Source organism: Ambystoma mexicanum, chromosome 10 (genome assembly GCF_040938575.1).
Source record: "Ambystoma mexicanum isolate Mex_15411 chromosome 10, UKY_AmexF1_1, whole genome shotgun sequence".
Taxonomy (NCBI): Eukaryota; Metazoa; Chordata; class Amphibia; order Caudata; family Ambystomatidae; genus Ambystoma; species Ambystoma mexicanum.
In genome coordinates this window covers 1,236,410,210-1,236,435,063 of record NC_090932.1, presented here as the reverse complement: position 1 = coordinate 1,236,435,063, position 24,854 = coordinate 1,236,410,210, and the positions used below count along the sequence as shown (strand labels likewise).

Below are 24,854 nucleotides of genomic sequence, written 5' to 3'. Positions count from 1 at the left end.
GGGAAATGCTTTGGTTGTGGGTTACCTGGCCATGTGAAATGAGATCCCAGGTGTAAGGGTAAACCTTCAGGGATCAACACTGTCTCCTTAGCCTTGTCCCAGGTGGATGAAGTACCTATAGCCAGTGGAAACCTTCATTTACTAGCTGATGAGCCCATGAGAGTCTCAGCTAGTGTTTATTTAGTGCCCTTGGGTCTTTGGGAACAACAGAACTTAGATGTCTATAACTCAATCCCAGATAATACTAAAGAGTATTACAAAGATAGTGTTCTTTTGAATGCTCAGGAAACCCCTGCCATCAGAGACACTGGAGCCAGCATAACTGTGGTTGATTAATGTTTTTTGAAGGTGGAGGATGTTGCTAAGGCACCCAGACACCTAACCAAGTTAGCTGGAGGCCCTGTGCAAATGGTTCCCCAGTTACCAGGGTAATGACATGACTGACAGAATACCTGTAAGTGTGAAAAATAACGTACCTGGGAGGGTCCTGTTGGGTAATGACCTTAAAACTCTTGGCGTTGTGTCTAGTACCCCCAGGCCCCCCAGCAGAAGGAAGCAGGAGCTCACTAGGTCTGCAAGGGAGAGAACCTTGAGAGGCTCTCCTGGGGATATGATAGAGGAAACTAACACCCCAAGTCCACAGGACTTACTTACTGCTATTACAGGTCAGAAAGAGACAAAGGGGAAACACAAGTCTGCCAGCAAGAAACCAGCAAGGACTCCTGTGCCCAGAAGGACATCTCCAAGACTGTCCAAAGTCACATCTGTGACTCCTCCACCAGCTGGGGCTGAGTGTGAAGTTCAACCCTGTATGGTTAAGCTAGATACTGAGGAATCAGATCTAGAAGATTATCTTGCTCTGGTAGGAGATCTTGACCCTGTGGACCATCCTGAGCTGCAGTCTTTACTGGCAGAAGGTGGACCCAACAGGGCAGACTTCCGCAAAGGACAAAGATAGTGTCCTACCCTGGAAGGTCTTCGCCTACAGGCAGCTTCTCAACTCAATGGGACTGGGCCTGGGAAGTATAGGTTACACTGGTAGGATGGCCTCTTCTACAGTGAATTAACAAGGGGGTCCTGGGAGTCCCTCTGCCAGACATTAGTCCTGGTTACGAGAGACTTACCCAGAGTCTTTAGCTCACTATCTTTCACAGAGAAGAAATATCCCAAACATATCAGTCTTTGTCCTGCCCTGGGGCAGTCCAGCACCGAAATGCTAGGCAATTCTCCTCTGAACAAGAGTACCAACAGAAACCCCAGACACGTGTTTCGGTCTGGTTGGACCTCATCAGTAGGGTGGATCTGTGCCTCTCTAAGAATAGTGAGCATGGGGTCCACGTCTGGATTCCCCTAGTAACTTAGGGTGAGACCCAAAGTTACTTGAATATGCAAATTAACAAGGGGGGTCCTGGGAGTCCCTCTGCCAGACATTAGTCCTGGTTACGAGAGACTTACCCAGAGTCTTTAGCTCACTATCCTTCACAGAGAAGAAATATCCCAAACATATCAGTCTTTGTCCTGCCCTGGGGCAGTCCAGCACCGAAATGCTAGGCAATTCTCCTCTGAACAAGAGTACCAACAGAAACCCCAGACACGTGTTTCGGTCTGGTTGGACCTCATCAGTAGGGTGGATCTGTGCCTCTCTAAGAATAGTGAGCAAGGGGTCCACGTCTGGATTCCCCTAGTAACTTAGGGTGAGACCCAAAGTTACTTGAATATGCAAATTAACAAGGGGGGTCCTGGGAGTCCCTCTGCCAGACATTAGTCCTGGTTACGAGAGACTTACCCAGAGTCTTTAGCTCACTATCTTTCACAGAGAAGAAATATCCCAAACATATCAGTCTTTGTCCTGCCCTGGGGCAGTCCAGCACCGAAATGCTAGGCAATTCTCCTCTGAACAAGAGTACCAACAGAAACCCCAGACACGTGTTTCGGTCTGGTTGGACCTCATCAGTAGGGTGGATCTGTGCCTCTCTAAGAATAGTGAGCAAGTGAACCAACTGACTCAACCCCTCTAGACTGCAAGAGACTTGTAGTACCTCTAGTTAACCGACTCCAGTTTCTGCAGTTAGCCCATGAGGTACCTTTGGCTGGTCACTTAAGTTTTAAGAAGACCAAGGAATGGCTCTCTTTACTTCTACTGGCCTAAGATGGGTTCAGAAGTAGACAAATTCTGCAGAAGCTGTCACACTTGCCAAATCTCTGGCAAGAGTGGAGCCAAGAATGTGGCACCCTTGGTGCCTCTCCCAGTGGTGGGAGCTCCTTTTGAGAGGGTTGGAATTGACATTGTTGGTCCTCTTGACCCTCCCACATCTTCAGGCAACAGGTTTATCCTGGTTGTAGTGGACCATGCCACTAGATTTCCTGAAGCCATACTTACGCGGACTGTTACGGCTCCGGCTGTGGCTAAGACCCTACTTGGTATTTTTACCAGAGTAGGTTTTCCTAAGGAGGTGATATCTGACAGGGGATCAAATGTTATGTCCCACTACATGCAAGCCATGTGGAAAACCTGTGGTGTCACCTACAAGTTCTCAACTGCCTACTATCCCCAAACCAATGGGTTGGTAGAGAGGTTTAACAGAAATATGAAGAGCATGATAGGTGCTTTAGAAGAACCCCTTAGAAGAAAGTGGGACCTTCTACTGCCATGCCTTCTCTTTGCATATAGAGAAGTCCCTCAGGAGGGAGTAGGATTCAGTCCCTTCGAACTTCTCTATGGCCATCCAGTCAGAGGTCCATTGGCCCTGATTAAGGAGGGGTTGGAGAGTGCACCTTCCCCCAAGCCAGTCAGAGTGACTGACTATGTGATGGGTCTCCGGAGGAGAATGTCCCACATGATGCCAGAGGCAAGTGATAACTTGAGGGCTGGTCAAGCATTGGCATGACCAGAAGGCTAAAATGGTTGAGTTCCCTCAAGACCAGCGTGTTCTTTTTATGGTCCTAACAAGGCAGATGGCCTTGCAGGACAAATGGATAGTGCCCTTCAAGGTTGTGGGTAAACCTGGAGAGGTGAACTATCTGGTGGACTTAGGCAATCCTAAGGAGGTTCCCAGAGTCTGTCACACCAACCGTTTAAAGGCTTATGTCTCTAGACCTGACATAGGAGCTTTGCTCCTAGCTTCATCTCAGGAGCAGGAGGAGAGTGAACCTCTGCCTGACCTCCTCAGAGGCGTACCTTTAGATGAGCAAGTGGAAGGAGTTAATCTCTCTTCCAGTCTCACATCTGACAGCAGGATGAGTGAAAATTACTGTTAAATCAGTTTGCCTCCCTGTTCTCACTTTCACCAGGCTTGAGCCCTTGGGGCCAGCATGACATACTCGCTGGTGACTGTTTGCCTATCGAAAGCAGGGGGTACAGAATGTCAGACAATGTAATATACCACATAAGGAATGAGGTCAACAAGATGCATGATCTTGGGGGTTATAGCGCCCTCTACTAGCCCATGGTCTAGCCCAGTTGTGCTTGTACCAAAGGCAGGATCCAAAGACTTGAGATTCTGCATGGACTATAGAGCTCTAAATGCAGTCACAAAGACTGATGCCCATCCTTTGCCTAGGACAGATGAGCTGGTGGACAAACTTGGTGCAGCCAGTACCTCAGTACATTTGACCTGACGTCAGGCTATTGGCAAATAGCCCTGACAGACCATGCCAAGGAGAAAACTGCATTCTCCACCCCAGCGGCCTCTACCAATTCAAGGTAATGCCTTTTGGACTAAGGAATGCACCTGCTACACTTCAGAGGATGGTCAATCAAGTTCTGAATGGGATGGAGGACTTCTGCATGGCATACTTGGACGACATTGCAGTGTTCAGCCCTACATGGAAAGAACATATTGAACACCTAGGGTATGTATTGCAGGCTCTGGAACAGGCCCATCTGACCATAAAGGCAAGCAAGTGTCAAATTGCTCAGAGTTCAGTGGTCTACCTTGGACATGAGGTAGGAGGAGGTGAAATAAGGCCATTGCCTAGCAAAGTACAAGCTGTACAAAACTGGGCCGCCCCTACTACTCAAACCCAAGTGAGAGCCTTCTTAGGTCTCACTGGGTATTATAGGAACTTCATAGAGAACTATGGGACCATAGCTTCACCCTTGAATGTCATCTCCTCTCCCAAATTCCCTAAAAAGGTCAGGTGGAATGAGGAGTTCAATCAAGCCTTTGAAGGTCTAAAGAAAGCCTGTTGTCAAGCTCTAGTCCTAAGAGCTCCAGACTATCACCAACCCTTCATTGTACAAACTGATGCGTCTAATGTAGGTATAGGTGCAGTCCTTAGTCAACTGGATGAGAAAGGTAGGGAACACCCCATTTGTTTCATCAGCAGGAAGTTAAAGGATCCTGAGACAAGGTGGGCAACAATAGAACGAGAATGTTTTGCTATTGTGTGGTCACTGAAGAGGTTTAGACCATACTTGTATGGGTCTGCCTTCACCATTCTGACTGACCACCAACCCTTGAGATGGCTAATGCAAATGAAAGGGGAAAACCCAAAGTTACTCAGATGGTCATTCTGCCTTCAAGGATTTGATTTTTCCATTGAGGACAGAGCAGGAAGTCACCACCAAAATGCTGATGGTCTCTCTAGTATGTTTTTAACCGACTAGAGGTATGAGGTCCATCCAGGAGTGGATTAAATCCTCCTGTCCCTTAGTCTGGGGGGGGGGGCGAGTGTTAGGGAGAATTCTCATTTATGGCTAATTTTCCTCACCTCGTGAGTCCCCCAGCAGCTTTGCTGGACTTCTGGAGTTTATTTCTTTCACTTGGTAAGAGTGTGAGCTTTTCCCCCACTCTTACCCATGTTTTGCCATGTGTCTTTTACCTGTTTTTGTGATTGTGGGCTCTGGAGTACACCACTTCAGTAGCCCCCTTCTTTTGTGTGTTACACAGCACCTTCAGTGCAGTGACACAGGGTTGTCTTTTTAGACTTCCCACCGACTCCATTCTGGGGCTGACTACAGTCTCCCAGATAAGGGTAAAGTTGCAATTAACTTTACTTAGTCAAGTTACCACAGATCCAGTACACCGCATCTTCCATGGAGTACTGGAAAGGGTTACTTCGTATCCCTTTGTATCTGTACCTCCTAGAGCATTGTTTCGCTATTTTAACATTTAGACATGGCTGGTGGAAGTGGTAACTACCCTAACTTTTCAACCGCGATTATATTAGATAAACGTGGTATTGTTTTAGGCTATTTTATTAGCCTCGAACTTAAACCCGCTTGACCAAATACTTTTTCTTCTGGCTCCGGTCGGGTTTATTCACCATTTCTTTTTGTTAAAGTTACTTTGCACGGCAAACCAGGTTTGCCTCCTTTGTTCACCGTCTATTGGCGGGCTTCTGCTCAGAAGCCCTTCTCCAGGCGCCTGGGTGTCTAGGTGGGCTGAATGTGAGGGAGGGGTGTAGTCACCCCCTGCACAGGGTATCCTAGGAAACTCAAGTCACACTTTTTCATGATTGGCTGAGGTGGCTGTCCGGGCTGGACAACCCCCCTGCTGAGTGATTGACAGCCTGGCTGTGTGAATGGGGTTTTTTCGCATAAAAGGCAGGTCTCTTGGGCTAGAAGTCAGAGAGTCGCCACTGGAACTACAAGGAACCGAAGAGAAGCGGAGAAGAAGTCGACTGCTGCAACTACCCTGTCCCGGTGAAGCCCTGCTGCAGTCCTGAGCTATCTACCCTTCGATGACCAGAGAAGATCCAGTCCGGAGTCGTCTTCCCTTGAGCTTGGTGGGGATAACCAGCTCATCTTCCACAGCCAGAGGATCCTCTTCTTGGTCGAAATCGCTGCACACTGCTGTAGTGGTCCGGATAGACGTCTGAAGAGCCTCTCCTGTTTTTAAAGTCTGCACATTTTATTCATCATCGCTGTTGCCGGCTTCATCCTTGTGTGGTGCAGACCCCTCCAGTCGTCGTCCTTCACATCGAAGCTCCAGGAACCGTGGGTCTGCGGGAAACCAACAGGAACAACTGCCAGGGAACCAACTTCTTCATTGAATAAGGTACTGTGTTCTGCTTGAGGAATTAGGGTGAATCCCTTTTCTTCATCTCCAAGGCTTGCCCTGGTCTTCCCTCCTTCTTATAACTTTTGCTTCCGAACATTGACAATATCAAAGTACTCTTGGCTACGTTGAATCGTGAACTGTTCGACTGTGTGATCCTCGACAACAGGCACCCGTTGTCACTTGACCCTGGCTCCGGCCCTTTGACTCTTGAATTCCTGTCTGAGTGTTCTTCGATTCTGTCTGCCGAACTATAATATTGCCTATGATTTTTGCCTCCAACTCCCTCTGGGTATCTCGGGTGCTAAGTGTGTTTTTGCCCCGGGTAGCATTTCTTGTCACGGATACGCGTTTATTTAGTAGACCGAACTGTCAAAAAGTGATCGCAATCGTATTCACAGTAACTTGTCTTGTTTCATAACACCGGTCCATTCAAACACAGGGCACTTACTTTGAGTCATACCGTACAAAGTGAATTGGTTAGTCGTAGTATATTTTACGTGGTGGGCAGTCATAATGTCGACAGTCAAAATTTCGAAAAATAAATGTCGAAAAAAATTATGTCGACAAACAATAATGTCGAAATTTTTTCGATATTTTTTCGATATTTTGTATTTATTGTATGAATAAATAAATAAATATATATAACTAAGATATGTTGAGTATGAGGGGTGGGGGGAGTGGGGGGTGGCAGGGGGTCTTGGGTGAGAGGGGTTGGGGGGGGACATCCCCATAGTAAATGATACTCTTTTTATTTATTTAATTATTGAATAAATAAATAAATATATAATTACTATGTGTTGAGAATGAGGGTGAGAGGGTGGTTGGGGTGGGTGTGGGGGGGTGGCAGGGGGGTGTTGGGGGGACCCCCCCCCATAGTAAATTAAACTCTTTTTGGTTATTTATTTATTGAAAAAAAATAAAAAAAAATAAATATATAATTAGAATGTGTTGAGTATGAGGGGTGGGAGGGTGATGGTGGGGGGTGTGGGGGGGGGGTGTCAGGGGGGTGTTGGGTGAGGTGTTGATAGTTCTAAGAGACATTTTTTTGTCGACATTTCTTTTTCTAAAAAATGACTTTTTACATTATAAGTATAGGATGTCGACATTTTTGTTTTCGAAAAAAAATTTCGACATTTTTGTTTGTCGACATTTTTTTTTCGACATTATGACTATAAACCATTTTACGTGTGGTTTTGAATTTAATAGAAGTGTTGTGTTTATAACAAATGGTTTAAAAATAAATGTACTTATATTTTTCTACCTGAAACCTTGAGTCAGTGTTTGCTTGAGTCACAGTAATTGTGGTCTCTTCGTGTAATCTCTGCTTCTGCTCATATACTCTTGAGATAAGCCTGGCTGCTCCGCTACTGCTACCACTTCAACATAGTAGTACAGGCTTGTACCAAAGGTAAAACCTGTATTACCACCTGTAGTCTTAATTGTGTGTAGTGGACCCTAAGGGCACTGCACAGGATTCTGCCTAACAGAGAGTGGAAGAAAAGCAAGATGGTTGAAACAATAGGCAAAATACTGGCCTCTACCATTAAGCACAGTTCTGTGTGGAGATCACCCTCCTGGACAACCTGGAAGATAAAGATATAGCACAAGCCCAGTCCATATATTGTTCTATGAGTCTTATTTCCTTCTACAATAGTTCTACAGCCCCAATGTACCTGGAATTGTAGCGTTTGCCAATGGGAAATCGACTGCCCTTCTTGAGAGCGCTCCCTTTAAGGCAGGAGTCACGGGTCGTTGAATGTCCGATGGAGAACAAGGTGAACTACGGCGGTGAAGTGGCAGTTTTGTTCCTAGCAGTTCTCGACGATGGAGCGTTGGCGTCTTGCAAGAAAGAGGCGTGCGGGGCACCTCGGTGACGATAGTTCTGGACCGCAAAGAGATGATGAAGAACTGTGGCCCAGCAAGGGTGTCGAGTTGTCGGCGTCTCTGTGGTCGTTAGGTGGCGAGAAACCCACCGGCGGATGCTCCTCGGCGCGTCGACGGTCGGGCCTTCTCCAGCGGGATAAAGCGGGCGGCGATGCAGACGAGAGCGTCCTTGGATCAAATGAAGTTCTTAGGCAAAACGGGAGCACGATGGCTCCAGACGGCAGTCCTCGACAGTGGCGGACAACAGTCCGGACGCTTCTCTTTGGGATCCGCGGCAGTCCCCATCTCCGGTCGGCAGCCGGTCGTAGGTCTGTCTACCAGGGAGCTTTGGCAAGGATCAGCTGGTGCACGATGGTCCCTCGTAGCTCGGGAAGAGGGCGCCTTACCAGGTCCTCGCTCGGTCAGTCCTTGGAGACACAGCAGCTTTCAGATCGACGAAGTAGAGCAGCAGGAAGACTTCTCTTCGAGTAGGGCTTCAAGGTTAAGCTTCGGGTTTGCTCCAGTTACTCTGTGTAGTGGACTTCAGCTTCTGAACACGAATTCTAGCAGTGAGAGGCCCCCAGATATACTAGTTGATCTCCCATTCATTCTGCTGGCTCACACTCAGGCAACCAATCGGTCAGAAGGGCATTCATTCATGCAGGCAGCCAGCCAATCAGGTGCATAGTGCATTCAGTCCATTCACTCCTCTCCAGACACTCGCAACATGTTGTGTATTGGGACAAGTACCCAGCCATTCAACACTCCACACTACATTTATACCAGTTTCGGCAGGGCTGTCTCAGTCATTGTGTCGAACACCAGATACTAGACACCCACAACACAGAATGCGTATTCGTCAAGCACTCGATTCACCCAGGTCCCACCCACAGGGTGTACCCACAACATACAGTCACTGGGAAGGCTCCAGCCAGTCTGGCCTGGACTTCACAACAACACCATATATGGAACTTCCACCCAACAGCCGGTCAGGGGGAAGGGACAGAGTCAGGGCTTCCCAGGACTTTGGCAAAACAAGGTAACAAGCAATAGAAAGCAAGAGGCCACAGGGCCATCTTGTTTCCGATCAGGAATCAACTGATCCCAATGGCAGGGCCTGGGTATCCCAAAAATGGAGGATACTCGGAGCACCTGTCAAATTCAGCATGGAGCTGCCACCAGCTCAAACCATGCTCTGTGGGCCACCCACAGGTGCTCGAAAACATACACTAGGGGCATAGGGTTGTACCCCCACCCATGGGTGCCATAAGGGTATCCCATGGGTCTGTTCACCAAACCAAAAGAAAGAGCTGCACCGCCAGGAGTCACACACGAACTCCTGCACGGGAAACATGACAGAACACATGATAAAAAGCAGTAAAGGACAAGGATACGGATGCCCTGTCCCTCCGATTCATTTCCAGCATCACACCAAGGAAGGCAAGAACAGTATTACAATCAGAAAACTCGGTTGTGACGTTTCCAGGTGGGGGACCAAGTGTTAGTGCTTTTACCAACCTCAGAAAATAAAATGTTGGCAGCCTGGAGAGGTCCTTATAAAGTAGAGAAGTCTTCAGACAAGTGACCTACAAGGTTCCAACAACCAGACAAGAAAGTATCCTTGCAATCTTATCATGTGAACTTGCTAAATAAATGGGTAGAACCTGCCCAGATCTTAACTATGATTAATACTAATGAGCTACAAGCAGAACATGTTCCACAGTCTAAAATGAGTACCGGAAAAGAAGCCTTAAATATAAATCAAGAATTGACCCTAGCACAAATGCTGGATCTATCATCCTTGGTAGATACATATGCAGAAGTGTTTTAGTCTCTTCCAGGGAGGACCACCCTGGCTTTTCTCCACATAACCACACCACCAGGCACCACAGTTAGGTTACGTCCTTATAGAATTCCGGAAGCCAATATTCAGGCAATCAATCAAGAAGTTCAGGAGATGCTAGATCTGGGAGTAATAGAACCTTCCCACAGTGACTGGTGTTCTACGGTGGTTCTAGTCCCCAAGCCTGATGGGAGTTCCCGTTTTTGTGTGGACTTTCGAAAACTAAATGAGGTCTCAAAATTTGACACATATCCCATGCCAAGAATAGAAGACCTCTTAGATAAACTTGGAAAAGCAAAGTTCTTAACCACTATCGACCTCACCAAAGGATATTGGCAAATACCCTTACATCCTCCTGACAAAGAGAAAACAGCTTTTGCCGCTCTCACAGGACTTTACCAATTTACTGTTCTTCCTTTCGGTCTACACGGGGCGCCTGCAACTTTCCAAAGGCTAATGAATTCCCTCACCAAAGGTCATAAACAGTATGTGGGTGCTTATCTTGATGACATTATTGTATTGAGCCAGACCTGGTCCGAACATCTCTCAAATCTGGAAGCCATCCTCAAGTCCCTACAAAAGGTAGGCCTTCATGTTAATCTGAAGAAAACGTATGTAGCCAATTTCCATACAAAATGTCTAGGGTATTATGTGGGCCAAGGAGTTATCAGACCGCAAAAGGAAAAGTTGATAGCAATTCAACGGTTACAGTTCCCAGTGAATGCCAGACCGGTCAGAGTTTTCCTAGGATTTGTGGGATATTATCAGAGATTCATTCCCCATTACTCAACCATCGCAGCTCCTATATTGGAAAGGTTTGTTAGGGTATTAGTAACACTGTAAAATGCGTTGATTCCTTATGTGATTTGATCAATTAAATGTGTCTCGCACATCTAATTTCATGAAGACTTTTGCATTCATCAGTATAAATTCATTTATACTGGGTAGTGGATAATTGTCAGTTATTTTTTCTCTGTTTCAACTCCTCAAGCTGATGAATATTTGTAAGCCGATTATTGGGGTTTCATAATCACAACCACTGGGCTTAGTCATTCTGATGATTTGACTAGTTCTATGGTTCCTTGCTTGGCAAGCTATTCTAACTGAGTTTGTAGTGCGTTGTGCGCCATAGTCGATACAGAACAAACCATGTCGTTGAGAGCTGCGTTGTCCAATGACAATAATTGTCCCATGGCATTTGGCTCAAGATTTATACCTACTTTTGCCTGATTGCTCCATCCCAGCACCAGTGGTCCATGCTCTGCAAAATAGACCCTGGTCATCGCGCAGGACCGGCCTTTGAAATCCAGTTGGCATTCATAATATCTCCATGTCCACTTCATCTATTTCCATCATCTCCTTGTAAGTGGTGATGGGAGTATTGGTCCAGTCAGAATCAGCCATTACTCTAGTTATTTTGACATTCATTTTTATGTTACAATGTGCTTTCTTTTGTTTTTATTCATTTTGTTTTACTACTAGTACCATATAACTTTCTTCATTTGAGGATGAGTACTCCTTTCACTAGTTTGCAGTATCTACCACAGTCACTTTATGATCTCTACTCCGACACACTTCTGAGAAATGTCCCAACTGCTGCACTACTTGTTCTTCACCATAAATAGTTTGTCTTTTCACACGTCTTATACTTCCACACCATTGGCACTTCAGTGGTAATATGTACTGTTATGAGTTTCTAATTCCAGGTTTTCTCATTGCACTGTCCTTGCTTGGCCATATGCAGGGTGTGTACTTAATTTTGAGCTATTGATCCTGCCATTTCCTTTTTTCTTTTGGTGGTCTCTTCAGATATGAATGACATCTGTATTGCTTTATCTATTGCTATTCCTTTCTCCTAAAAAAATGTGTCCTGAACTATTTTTATTGTGATGTGTACCGTAACCATGTCACTGAATCATGCTTTTTACATTGTTCCAAAACTCACATAATCTTCTATGTCTTATCGTCATAACCCCATTATGTACTCTTCATTTCAATTGATTCGTTGCTATCTTGTAGAAAAACATTACGATTCAGCACTATGTGCTCTTTCTCCATGGACCAAACTTTGATTGCTTCAGCACGGGCATTGTCATTTTCATCAGACTTTGTAGACGGTTCACTGTTCAACCCTGCAATCATTTTGCTCCTAAGGCATTAAGTAGTATTGCCTTCTTGCTTGCTATGGCTTCTACTTGCATTAGGAAAAGTGGCAACTACTGTAGCAATTGTTATTACCGGCCTAGCTGGCAATGCTAGGAACGGTGGCGGTTATGCAGTTTCTTGCTTGGCCTTTGAATGTGTTTGATGTGCTGTATCTTTGAGAAGCGGGGAATCGTCCTGACTCATTGCCAAATGTAGAACCTTTGTTGCGGGGGAAGGAAACCTGCATCAAATGATTAATTCAGCATGTAGTGGATTTTCTGTAACTATCTCCATTTGTTGGGTCTAGCATATCAAGCGAGCAAAAGGGTCATGTACATTTTGCTTGGCGCTCGCTGTGCAAAGTGCACACTAAGCTGCTGTTCGAGCCCTTTGGGTTCTTGGCCTCGTGAGACTCCGGCAAGCATTTTCGATTAATTTTGCGAGACTCACAATGCCACATCTATTATTGTGTGTTTCATACAGCAACACATTTTCATGTTAAGGTTACTGATCACAGAAATATACCTTTTTTTAGGGCAGTTTTTTTTAATAGAATATACCCATATTCTACAAGCCAGTAATGTTTTTTTTCTTTCTCTCATGTTTGTAAATGATATACTCTGCTCCCTCAATGAAGCATCCCTCACTCTGCTATATTATTATTATTTTGTGTTGGCAGTATTTACAGCCTTTTTGTTTCATCTGTTCTCTCTTCAGGATAAGAGTGTATGACATCCGTAGCAACAAGTCTTTGTGCTCACTTTATGCCCACCAGCTCGGTGTCTCGGCAGCCCGCATGGATGACTGGAAGATTGTCAGTGGCGGAGAGGAAGGACTGGTTTGCGTCTGGGATCAGCGAATGGGCACCAAGCTCTGGGAGACACATGCCAGGTACTATGCGTCAGGAAGTTAATGTTTCAAATTATTTATACTTATACATGTATCCCTGTACTTTATTTGAATTCGGGAAAAGGGGTTAATTCTATTATTTCTTTCTGTCATAGAAATAGGAAAACATAATTGGAGACAAGAAACTTTCCAATGAGCCACAGTGGGTCATAACTACCAAGTGGCACCATGTCCTGCATGACACCTTGAGTTAGCATGCATGCATTTGTATTGGATTTATAAAGCATGAATCTAGCTGGCAAGCAAAGGAGCAATGTACAAAGGGGAGACACCCAAGTCACAAACAGGGTGCAAAGGTAACAGAGGAGCTGGGATAGGTAGGGAGAGCGGGTTGGGGGGGGGGATCCAGAGGCGGCCAAAATGTGGAGTGTCACCACCAGTTATTGGTGAGATGTTCTTTGAAGAGCAGTGTCTTCAGGTCCTTCCTGAAATGTTGGATCGAGCGGGACCAACATATATGCATTTATAACCTCTTGCAGAGACATGGTGCTTTGCAGGAAAAGGCTGGCATGCTGTTCTTCTCTCTTGCAGTTCTTTGATTTCAGTCAGGCAATGTAATGGCTTCTGGTGTTGCACTGGCCTCCGGAGATGGTGTGTTTCTTGACCAGTTAGAGTGTTGTTTTGGTTGTGAATGCTTTGTAGATGATGCAGGCTGTCTTCTTAAACATGATGCATGCTTGAAGGCATAGTCTGTGCAAGTCATTGAGGATGGGGTCGATGTGGTTGAATTGTCTCAGTCCTTTGATCAGGTATGCTGCAGCATGCTGGGTGGCTTTCAAGGGGGCCAAGAGGGCATCTGGGACTTCTGCGAAGTAGGGCTTTGCCACCCTGCAGATGGAAGAGGGCCAGGACTTGGAAAACTGTTTTGAAACTTTGGTCAGGGATAAAAGGCTGGTGCAATGCTGCTTGGGTCTTCTTGGCAATGTGTTTTTTGTAATGAAAGTTCATAGTTTGTAGTAAAGCAAAGGGATTCCGCACAGGGTAAGAGTTGAGGCGTGAATCCATCATGCTTCATATCGTTCAGCCAATTCTGGACTTGAGCATGCTTGGTGGGGTTTCCTTACAGAGGCTGCCATGTTCTTGGTAGTGTTGAGGTTTAGCTTCACTTGACATCCAGGCTTGGATTAGGGGTAGGCATTGCTTGAGTTGATGGGTGATGTTGATGCAATAGATCTTTTGTTAAAGCTGTGCGTCAGCTACATATTGCTGTATCTTGATGTTGCCGTTGGCAAGGAGCTCTCCCAGAGGTTCTATGTGAAGTTAACAGAATGGAACCTTGTGGAACTCTGCAGGTTACTGGGTGGTTCTGGGATCTGAATGGGATCATCTGGATGAGTTTACCGCTGTTGAAGAGGTACAAGGTGAACCACTGCATACGTGGCCCATCGAACCCCATGTGTGACGGGGATGTACAGGTCTTCATGGTCAACAAAGTCAAAGGCAGCAGAGAGCAAGAAGGTTAAGCAGGGATCTATTTTGCAGGATATGTATGTAGTGTGCCATCAATAACTTGGATGGTGGCTGTCTCTGTGCTGCATCTTGGTCAGAAACCGAATTGGTAGTCCTTTAGGAGTTTCTGCTCAGTGATTCTTCAATGCAACTGGATGGCCATGGTCTTCTCAAACACTTTTCTGAGGAAGGGTTAGGTAAGTGATGGAGCGATACTTGGCCAGGTCATCTAGGTCAAGTGTGGGTTTCGTCAGCAAGAGGATCTGTCCCTTTTTCAGTGCATTTCGGGAGGCACCTTGTGTGGGGCATGCATTGATGAAGTTGTGAAGCAGTGTAAGCACTTCACCTTCAATGACCTTCATAATTAAGGAAGGGAAAATGTCATTATAGTTGCTGCGAGAGTGTAGGTCAGGTCACCTGCAGAAATTGTCCTGAATTCAGTCCTTCTTTATATGGTGCAGGCTTGTATGGGTGTGGTGTCTGTGGCGATTGAAGCGGTCTGTACATTGCATTGTATTGTGTATCTTGTCTGTGAAGAAGCTGTTGACGGCATTGCATTTTTCAGTGGTTTGTAGTATTGCAGGGTCTGCCTGCAGGTTGGTGCATTGCTTGACGGCTTGGAAGTCCGCTCTGCACTGCTCTTGTTGGATGCTTCCATGATGGCTGTAGTTAGCTCAGGTTGGGGGAACCTTTAGTGTGATGAGGTCTTCTAGTTGGTGGTATTTTCTCCAGAGCTTTTCTTTTCTGTGTATAGCATGCTTGTTGTTGAGTTTGTGTGTACCAGTTCTTTGAGGATTTAAGTTTGCTCAGTTGAGTTTTCAGTGATACATAGATTTTGGTCTCAGGGTGTAGTTGAGTGCACTCAGCTGGGTGTTGACATTCTCCAAGTGTTCGGATGTGGAGGCTAAGGTAATAGGATTTCCTTCCACTGCATCCATGGGAATGTTCAGTGGCTGTCTTGGTGGTTTGGGTTGGCCTTGATGGGGGAGGGATGTCTGGTGGAGCAGGATGGGAATGGCTGTGTGGTCTCTTCTGTCCAAACGTGTGGGAAGTGGAGAGTACCTGGTTGAGTTTGGTCCTATGTTTTGACATGGTCCTGTAACAAGTTACTTGTTGTCGATGGTGTTTAATAGTTAGGGTGGTGCATGTCTCCCTGGTTTTCTTGGTGGATTAAGTCCCAGGCAGGTTGAAATCTCTGAGGAAGATGTTAGATATCTTGTTGAAGGATGCAGTTGTGATGAAGTCTGTGATTTCATCGTGGAAGGCATTGTTGGTTTGGGGTCAGGTGGAAGGTAATTCTGCCCTTTTCCGTATGGATTGTGGGATTTCTAGTTTGGACACACAATATTAATGTTCATTACAACTGCCACTGCTCTGACTTTGTGATATGGAATCCTGCCAGGTCTGCATTCATACCTCTTCAGAGAAATAGTCCTCATGTGTGCCCTGCCTCTCACTGTCGCTAGGGTGCCTTGCCTTTGGGTTGTGAAGTCAGAGGTTAGGTAGCGTTTCAAGTTCAGTTTATTTTATAGTATAAGGGACTTGCTACACCAACAATAGGGAGCTCTGACGTGGTTAAAAGGATGTGGATTTTAGCCACTGGGCCCGTGCTGTCAGTGGTAGGGGCTGGGGGTTGTGATACCTTTTGTTTCCTGCTAGGTGTGGTCTTTTTGGGTGACACTGCATAAGGTATTACAGTTTTACACAAAAGAGCACCACGTAGGATATAGATGTGCATGTTTCAGAGCGACGACACTTGTCTATTTGGGGTGCAAATGCAAAGTAGCTCTTATTATTGAAGCCACCAGCCTTAAGCACTACGCACAAGGCAGTGCCTAATGAAACATTTCTTCTCTATACCACAGAGTAACGTGCGTTCACTCAAGCCTGCTCCTGCCCACTTGGTTCTTTTCAAGGACAAACACAGTGTTTTACCATTTCTACTCGTGAGTTACTATTGTACCAAGCGATGCCTGTTGGCTACCCTGCCTTTGATCGAGACGTTGGAATCCTGCAAACATTTTCTTTACATGGCCTGCTTTTTGCAATAAATAAAATACATTATGTTGCCAGTTAGGTACAGTAATTTTTATCTATGGAGTGTTCATCCCAGGTGAATACTGTTACAGCTGCAATGTCTACATAGTGGTGAAGTTGAATCTTCACTGTTCATGTGTGTGAGATTGTGATTGGTGAGCTTTAACACCTTGCAGGGAAGCCATTATATCTCCTTCGGATGCAAACATAAGTCAAAAGTGACACATCAATACTTTTTTTGCAAATTTTATACAAAAGTGAATTTGAAAGTATAAACCCAGACTGTCTAAGGTCTGCCGTGTCCTGGTGGTGTGAACTACCTTTTCTATCGAAGCAAGGCATAAAATAAGCAGTGTCGCATAGCAATTTTCAATGCAATTCTGTAGGTTTGCTACTTAAATTGACACTTGTGTAGCACAGCTAGCTATTTAAATTGTCCTGTTCAATGAAGGCTCACTCACCTCACCGTGCATTCCTCTCTTGACCTCACGGCTCTCTCCACCTTTCTTTCTCTGAAAGGTCAAAGGGTTCTAATGGACAGGCAGAGTGCAGCAGTAATCATCTTCTCTAATCTCAAAAGTGCCAAAGGCCTTGTGAGCATGCTAAGCAAGAAGAGAAAAGTTAGTGCTTAAAAAAAAATAATTGCAAACCAGAAATAATCGTGATGATACTTCTGTTAAGCAAACTACATCCTTTTTGGCAAAGACCAGTGTGGGTTAAAACAATTTTTTAAAGACAGCAGTCCAATTCCATTCTTAACAACTTATTGCATAATGCATGATTAAACGACTGCTACTGTAAAACATTGGGTTTTCTCCATGTTTTTCAGTAATTTTAGGTTAGTGCATCTAAATAATCTGTGCCAACTATATTTCATTTTGTTGGGGTAAATGCATCATACTTGTGTACAGGCGTGTTATAAATGACTTATATTGACGAGGGAACACTTTTGCAAATGTACATGATGGCACTGCCAAATGCTTTTGATGGCAAAGATTTCTGTGACCTGCTGGTTCCGTGCATCTGTACAACTGGTGCCCAGCCCAGGAGATGATCCCAAACTCCTTCACATTCTATAATTTATCACCCTGTTGCTTTATATCAGCTACCCTGAAAGTGAGATGGCCACAAATTACAATATTCCATCTGGTTTGAGTTTGACCAGTTCTCTGCCTGCTATGTCATCCACTCTGCTTAGTCGCTTACTTTCTTTCCTCTTACATAATGAATACACAAAGCTAACTAACGTTTTCACAAAGCTTTGATCAATACTTTCATCCAGTCTGTACATCTATAGATCTACTGCAATATCATATGCTGTAGTTGGCCTCAAGAGCTTGCTTTGCTCTACGATTGATTGCATTATATATTAGCACCTGCGGGAGAGAGCTGGCCAACACAGAATCTGCAAGTAGCCTCCCACATTTCATGCTGGCACACTTCACCTCTCCGTAGCCTTCACCCTGTCCTTGGAGGCAGTGCACCAGGCCAAATCTCCACTGGAGTACCACACCTAGACTCCCTTTCTACTCACTCCCTGTGCACCTCCTGGCTCACCTTAGTTATTTCGCAAACATATGTGTTATTTCTTTTTAAGGGAAACCTGAACTGCGCAAATCCTGATTCCTTTAAAACGAACACAAAAATGTATCTGCACCACATGGCAGCTCCTAGTGCTCATAGCAATAGATGCTGCTTTAATGGGCTGGGATGCTGCACTTGGGTCTACCTGGCTCGGCTTGAGAGACGTTACTGCACGCCATCGAAAGTGGTATTTAACGCAATAATGAAAACAGTTGATATCATTGACAGGCAAAGGACATTTTGTCCTCCTGAAGTTGGCAATTACCATGTCTGCTGCAGCACCATACTACGTTCTTGGTTTTAGGTATGACTTTTCCTTTAACATTTTTGTTTTGAATTTATAAAACCTCTGAACTACTTCTTACACAACAAATGATGGGTCAAGCATACACTATACAAGACACTGCCCTGTGCAAGTCCTACCCTACTGCACAGAGCCTTGCACTGAAAACTGTTTTCAGAGAGTTTTTATTATATCTATTCATTTGTAACCATTCATGTAGCTAACGTTTACATTTTACAGACACTCCTCTCATTAATGTCTTACTTCAGCGGTACACACAAATACTGTATTGTTGTTCCTATTATGTCTTGGGTACAAATAATATCTGGTGGCATTACACATATTAGTACAGCATGGCCAATCAAATAGGTTTGTTTGCTAATCAAGAACATTTTAATAGCAAACTCTGCTAATCAATTTTTGAAAACTAATTTATGCCTTACGAAGGCTCCCTCAGGGACTTCCTTGCTGTCCCTACTCTATCCAGTGGCTAGTGGTCTACTGGGATTTGGGATTATGCCATTCAAATACCTGGTTTGTTTCATATGGTACCTGACATGACCACTCTCACTCTCTCCCTTTCCTGCTCTCCTGCCGAACTCCTCCCTCCAATCTCCTTTCTCGTCAATGTTCTCACTCCACATAGGTCTTTGCTCTCCACTCTTAGATGCTCTTCCTCCAAGCCACTAGTCTTCCTTTCAAATCACTGTTCCATCCTCCACACCATTCCTCCTCCCTCCACACCACTGCTCCTCCCTCCACGCCACAACTCAAGCACCCTCCTCTTACTCAGTGCCAGCTGCTTCACATACACTCCTTACACAAACCCTCCTAACACGCTTGCCAAGCAACCCCACCTGCTGCAGAAAATGCCTTCACAGTCCACAGCTCCTTCCTGCTGGTCTCTTGGTTGTTCTCCTCCTCTGACCTCACCCAAATAACCCACACTTAATGCTTCCTGTCCCTCGCTTATATTTTCCATCCTTCCTGGGGATTGGTTTCCTCTCCCTGTCCAATCAGGCCCTGTCTTCCTCACCCGGGGCATGTATGTGCATTGTACAGTCATACATAGTGGGGTATGCTCTGCCCACTCCCCGCAAACGGGTTGCTGCAGAGCGGTTGTGGCAGCCCAACTCAGTAAGAGCTTGTATTCGAATCATGGGGCTTGATGTTGGGCATGCTATAGCTAGTATACCTGGGGGAGAGTGGATACTTCTCCCCCTTTTAGTATCTGATGGTATAGTGGGCTTTTGTCTTGTTGTGTGGGCATGCCTGAGCCTTCCAGCGGCCCCGCAATGATGGTCTCTTGGCCGCATCTATGGGCGGCTCTACCCGACTCTTCTCTCCTTTTCAGCATTATGCTGCTGAAGACGGCGATACTTTTCTGCAGGGTTGCTGCCCCTCTCTGTGTGCCATCTCCTCTGTCTGATGGTTTTCATCTTCCCTGCTCGTGACTGTTAGTGTTTGTTTTGGTTTCTCACCTGTGTTGTCTCTAGAACAAAACAGAGACACTGGCAAGTAGCTGGTTAAGGCAAGGCTTGAGATGACAGTGCACCTACTAGAAACATGCTGGCACAAGGGCGGGGGACAGATGTTGGGGCCCTCTCAACTGTCACGCCCAGCTCAGGGTCTGTATTTCTCCCTAGTAGGCCTCCCACCACCCGCATAGAGCCAGGCTACTTGCCTTGTCAAAAAAGTCACTATGTCTTTGACAGAGGATGTTTCCTTCCATCATTTTAAATAGCGAGTCTCTCCTTTGGGCAAGCGCATTGGTTTACCATCGTTGGCGACTGATAATTCAGCACACCCAGAATGTGGTCGACGAGAAGTTTAGCTATGCCCCATAAACAATAAAACTTTCCATTGAAAGGCTACAAACCTGTTTTATTTAAAATAAATTACCCACAATGCAGGTTAAGTGCACTCTTTTTGCTTTTTTGTCAGTTTAGGATGAAGTCCCATCTCTTATGTAATTCTGCTGGTTCTCCAGCATGGGGTCTGGCATGGATTCACATGCTCATGAATATTCCCCGTCGTCGGGCTCGGAATCCTTGGTAAAAGAAAAAATCAGTTTCAGTTTTGTTTCTGAACTGCCTTTCTCCTAATAACCAATCGCTGGTCTCTGGGTCATACTGCCCCCAGCCAATGACTCCCCTCTACCTTAGCCCCTCTTCAGGCAGCCATATTCAGATTTTTACTGCACGTTCAAGTGTTGGGAGTCCTTGTGCTTAGCTCTCGAGCTTTTACGGCGTATTGCGTTTTCTAAAGAGTTTACTCTTATTTTTTCAGTCAATTTGAGCCTCAAGCTCCACCGATTCATCTTCCGATCAACGGGGACCCGTTTCGGAAATCTCTACGCCCCTAAAAAGCGATTTCCTTCGTTGAATTTCACTTCTTGGAGGATTCCAGAAGATCTTGGAGGCCTACTCCTTGTGGTCATGGCCAAAGACCAAGGAGACTCGGCACCTCTGTTTAGGATCTGCCCAGGATGTGGACTACAGAACGTCTTCAAGGAGTGCGAAGTCCTGCTTGGAGCCATCGCAGGACGCCCAGTTCCTGGGAGCCAGACTCAACACGGTGGCGCGTCTGGCGGCACCACCGGAGGGCAGGATAAAGGCCATCCTGGGCAAGGTACAACGGCTGTTGGCCATGACAGTTGCCAGGGTGAGGTCCATCAAGTCCCTGCTCGGCATGATGTCATGCATCTACCTCGTTCGGCTGTGTAGACTGTGGATGCGGCCGCTGCAGGAGTTCCTCGACGCCCGTTGGACGCAGGCGAAGGGAAGCTTCGAGGACCGGATCGCCCTCAACGAGACCTTCCATCGGGCGATCCTATGGTGGGGGGTCCGCGCGCATCTAGCGGCAGACATGGACTTCCAGAGCCGGCGCATCAGGAGATGGTGACAACGGACGCCTCCCTGGAGGAATGGGGCGCACACACCAGAGATCTCCACGCAAGAGGTCTTTGGCTCCCGCAGGAGAAGTCATTGCACATCAATGTCCTGGAGCTCCGAGCCGTGTTTTGGGCCCTCAAGTCATTCCTCCCATCCCTCAAGGACAAGGTGGTGCAGGTCTTCACCAACAACACCACGATGATGTTCTACATCCAGAAGCAGGGGGGCACCAGATCCTCTGCTCTCTCCAACGAAGCGCAGGATCTATGGCACTGGGCCGTCGCTCAAAGGATGTTCCTGGTACCCTTTCATCTGGCAGGAGTGAAGAACACCATTGCCGTCTCACTCAGCAGGGAGCTACGCTCTTGCCACGAGTGGGAACTTTGGCAGGATCAGGTGGACCTACTGTTTCGACGATGGGGCGATCCCCAGATCGATCTGTTTGCGACGGCGACGAACACCAAGTGCTCGAGGTTCGCCAGCAGGTTTCCCCAGCCGGCGAACATGGGGGGGATGTGTTCTCCTTCCCCTGGGACGGCCTGTTCCTCTATGCGTTCCCAACGTTGCCGTTGCTCCTACGACTCATCAGTCAACTCAGACGGTCCCGGTGCAGGATGATCCTCGTTGCGTCTCTGTGGCCGAGGCAGATACGGAACCTGGAACTTCTGGACTTGTCAGCGTCCCCTCCAGTCAAGCTTCCGGCAGACGCAGATCTTCTCGCCAGGGAAGGAGGCGTGATCCTGCACCATGACCCGTCGTCGCTGAACCTGCAGGCCAGGCTCCTGCACCACTAGAGTTTGGTGGATACGAGATCCCGGCGGATTGCAAGGAGGTGCTTGCCAAGGCCAGGGCTTCTTCGACTCTTAAGTGCTACGGATATAAATGGAAGAGGTTCAGCGTCTGGTGCCGTGCACAGAAGATAAACCCTCTACGGATTACGGCCCCTCAAGTGCTGCCGTACTTGCTGTCGCTGGCCAAGGCGGCGCTGGCGCACGCCTGTATCAAGATCCATCTGTCGGCTATCTCCCACTACACCAGTCCGGGGCGATGGTTGCTGTGGTCGCATCGCCTGGTTATGGAATTATGAAAGGACTTTTCCGCTCGTTCCCGCCGGTGAAGGCTCCGGCCCCGGCGTGGGAGCTCAATGTGGTGCTGACTAGGCTCATGGGTCCCCCGTTCGAGCCTCTGCATTTGGCACCTCTGAAATTCCTGTTGTGGAAGATGCTGTTCCTGGTGGCCATCACCTCCGCACAACGAGTGGGAGAGATCCAGGCCCTCTCCTGTAAACCTCCGTACCTGCCTTTCCACGCAACGAGGGTCATGCTGAGGACGCCCCCCTCCTTCATGCCGAAGGTGCCGTCGTACTTCCAGCTCAACAAGCTACCTGTTTTCTTCCCGTCACCGGCTGAGAGGACTTTGCACTCGCTCGATGTGGCTAGAGCGCTGAAGTTCTACATGGACCGCACAAAGAGTTTTCGGAAGACGTCACAGCTGTTTGTGAACTTTGGCCCTGTGAACCAGAGGAAGGCCCTCTCCAAGGCCTCCATTTCCAGGTGGCTCTCTGGCTGCATCACACACTGTCACTGGTTGGCAAAGCAACCAGTGCCTGGCCGTCCGAGAGCCCATTCGACCAGAGGGATCTCTGCAACTACAGCGTTCCTGTCTGGTATGCCCCTGCTGGACATCTGCAGGGCTGCTACGTGGAGGTCGACGCACACCTTCATGAGATTCTACTGCGTCAACCGGGATTCCAGGGAGTAGTCCAGAGTTGGCCAAGCAGTGCTGCACAACCTGTTCGCTTGAAGGTGAGTCTGGTGAGGAGGTTAAGAGATGCTTAATGTTGAGTTGTTGAAATGCTTAATGTTGAGCCTTGCCACCTCCCGTGGTTGTGCATGTGTGTACTGCTATGTATTCTTATATTCATGAGCATGTGAATCTATTCCAGACCCCATGCTGGAGAAGGAACAAGTTAGTTACCTGTAACTGTTGTTCTCCAGCATGGGTCTGGCATGGATTCACATGTGAACCCTCCCGCCTAGCACTCTGCGGCTCTTCTCTTGGTCCTACAGCCACTTTACGGGCTTCCAAATCTGAAGATGGCTGCCTGTGGAGGGGCTTAGGTAGAGGGCATTCATTGGCTGGGGGCATTATGACCCAGAGACCAGTGATTGGTTATTAGGAGAAGGGCAGATCAGAACTGAAACTGATGTTTTCTTTTATTGAGGATTCCCAGCCTGACGACGGGGAATATTCATGAGCATGTGAATCCATGCCAGATCCCATGCTGGCGAACAACAGTTACAGGTAAGTAACTTGTTCCTTCAGAAGGATGTAGGAGCACTTGCTTAAAAGGGTGGTTCAAGCCACGCTCTACCCAGCCTACCAATAGGTGTTTCAAGGCTAAATAAAGGCAAACCGAAGGGTACACCCTCTTATTGTCGGCACACCCCCAACCACATTCCTCTGTGATAGCGGCAGCATCACTGTACTCCAAGCCACAATCTTCTTCGGCAACTTCGGCCTCAGCACTCATGGGCAAGGAGGAAAAGGTCTTGGAGGCGTTTGGGAAGAAAATGTATTCCAACGCCACTCTCCATCTGCACCAGGCCAACGCAGTTCCCATGTTGGCTGCTGTCAACCAGAAGTTATGGCGGGAGATTGACTATTTCCTCCCTGATCTCCCTACCCACAGCCAGGCTTGCTTCAAAGCTGGGCTGGCTGAGGCCAAAATCGTGGCACAAGACATAATGCAGTCCACGGTGGCCCACATTGACACTTCAGGTCGTGCCATTTTCATTGCCACAGACATTAGAAGGATGGTGTGGCTAAGGGCTACAAAATTCAATCCAGATGTGCAAGGACGCATACTAGACCTGACTTTCGAAGGGGGGGGGCCTGTTCCGTTCGACAACGGATGAGGAACTCGATAAGAAAAGAATAGCTTGCAGACGGCGAAATCTTTATCAATCCTCACCAAGGCCACTCCTAAGACCTACAGCCAAACGCACCAGCGCCCGGCCAAGGGTCGGTCCTTCAGAGGCTTTCAGGAGAGACGGCCCAGACAACCGCACAGATGCCCTAGCCAGCACAGGCGCAAGCAGCACAAGGTGGCTAACAAGGGGTTTTACCAGTCCCCCTCCTCAGCCCCAGCCTCAGAGGGAAAGAAATTGTGATGGACCCATCCGGATCCACGAGTCTCCGGTGGGGGGCAGGCTTGCCATTCACACACACCGCTGGCGGACACGGTTCACAGACCCATGGATCCTCTCAGTAGTATCCATGGGCTTCCAGCTCCCGATTCCTCCCTCTCCTCCTTCCTCCCCTCCACTCCTGCAGATTGGTACAGGAACTCTGTTGGCGGAAATACGCTAGCTAGTTGGAAGCCAGGCAGTGGAGGAAGTCCCAGCCTCACAGCGGGGCACAGACTTCTATTCACAAATGTTCGCCATACACAAAAAGAACCAGGCTGGCCTGAGAGTTGTGTTAGAACTTTCCACCTTGAACCTTTCCCTCCCTCTCCAAAAATTCAAGATGGTTACCCCAGCCTTCATAGCGGAGACATTGTGTGCGGGAGACTGGATGTGCTCCCTGGATCTGAAAGATGCCTACCTACACGTCCCGATTTGGGAACCCCAAATCGGGACTTCCTGAGGTTCAGGATAATGGGTTTTCACTTTCAATATAGGGTTCTACCCTAATTCGGCCCTGAAGGTCTTTACAAAGCTAATGAATGCAGTGGCAGCCCTATTTAGGGCGCAGGCCATCATATTTACCCATATATAGACGACTGGCTATTCGGGGCGAGATCTCCGGAGGCGGTCCAGCATACAGCATCCACCCTC

At 47.2% G+C, this 24,854-nt stretch overlaps 1 protein-coding gene across 2 annotated transcripts in view; it reads left to right on the top strand.

Annotated features, from left to right (window-relative positions):
• Nucleotides 1-24,854, top strand: part of FBXW8 (F-box and WD repeat domain containing 8) — a 1,779,087-nt gene that overhangs the window by 1,615,693 nt on the left and 138,540 nt on the right. For both annotated transcript variants that reach the window (XM_069619213.1, XM_069619212.1), the window contains one exon: nucleotides 12,574-12,747. In XM_069619213.1, the coding sequence (XP_069475314.1) occupies nucleotides 12,574-12,747 (174 nt within the window). The remainder of the gene's footprint in view (nucleotides 1-12,573; nucleotides 12,748-24,854) is intronic.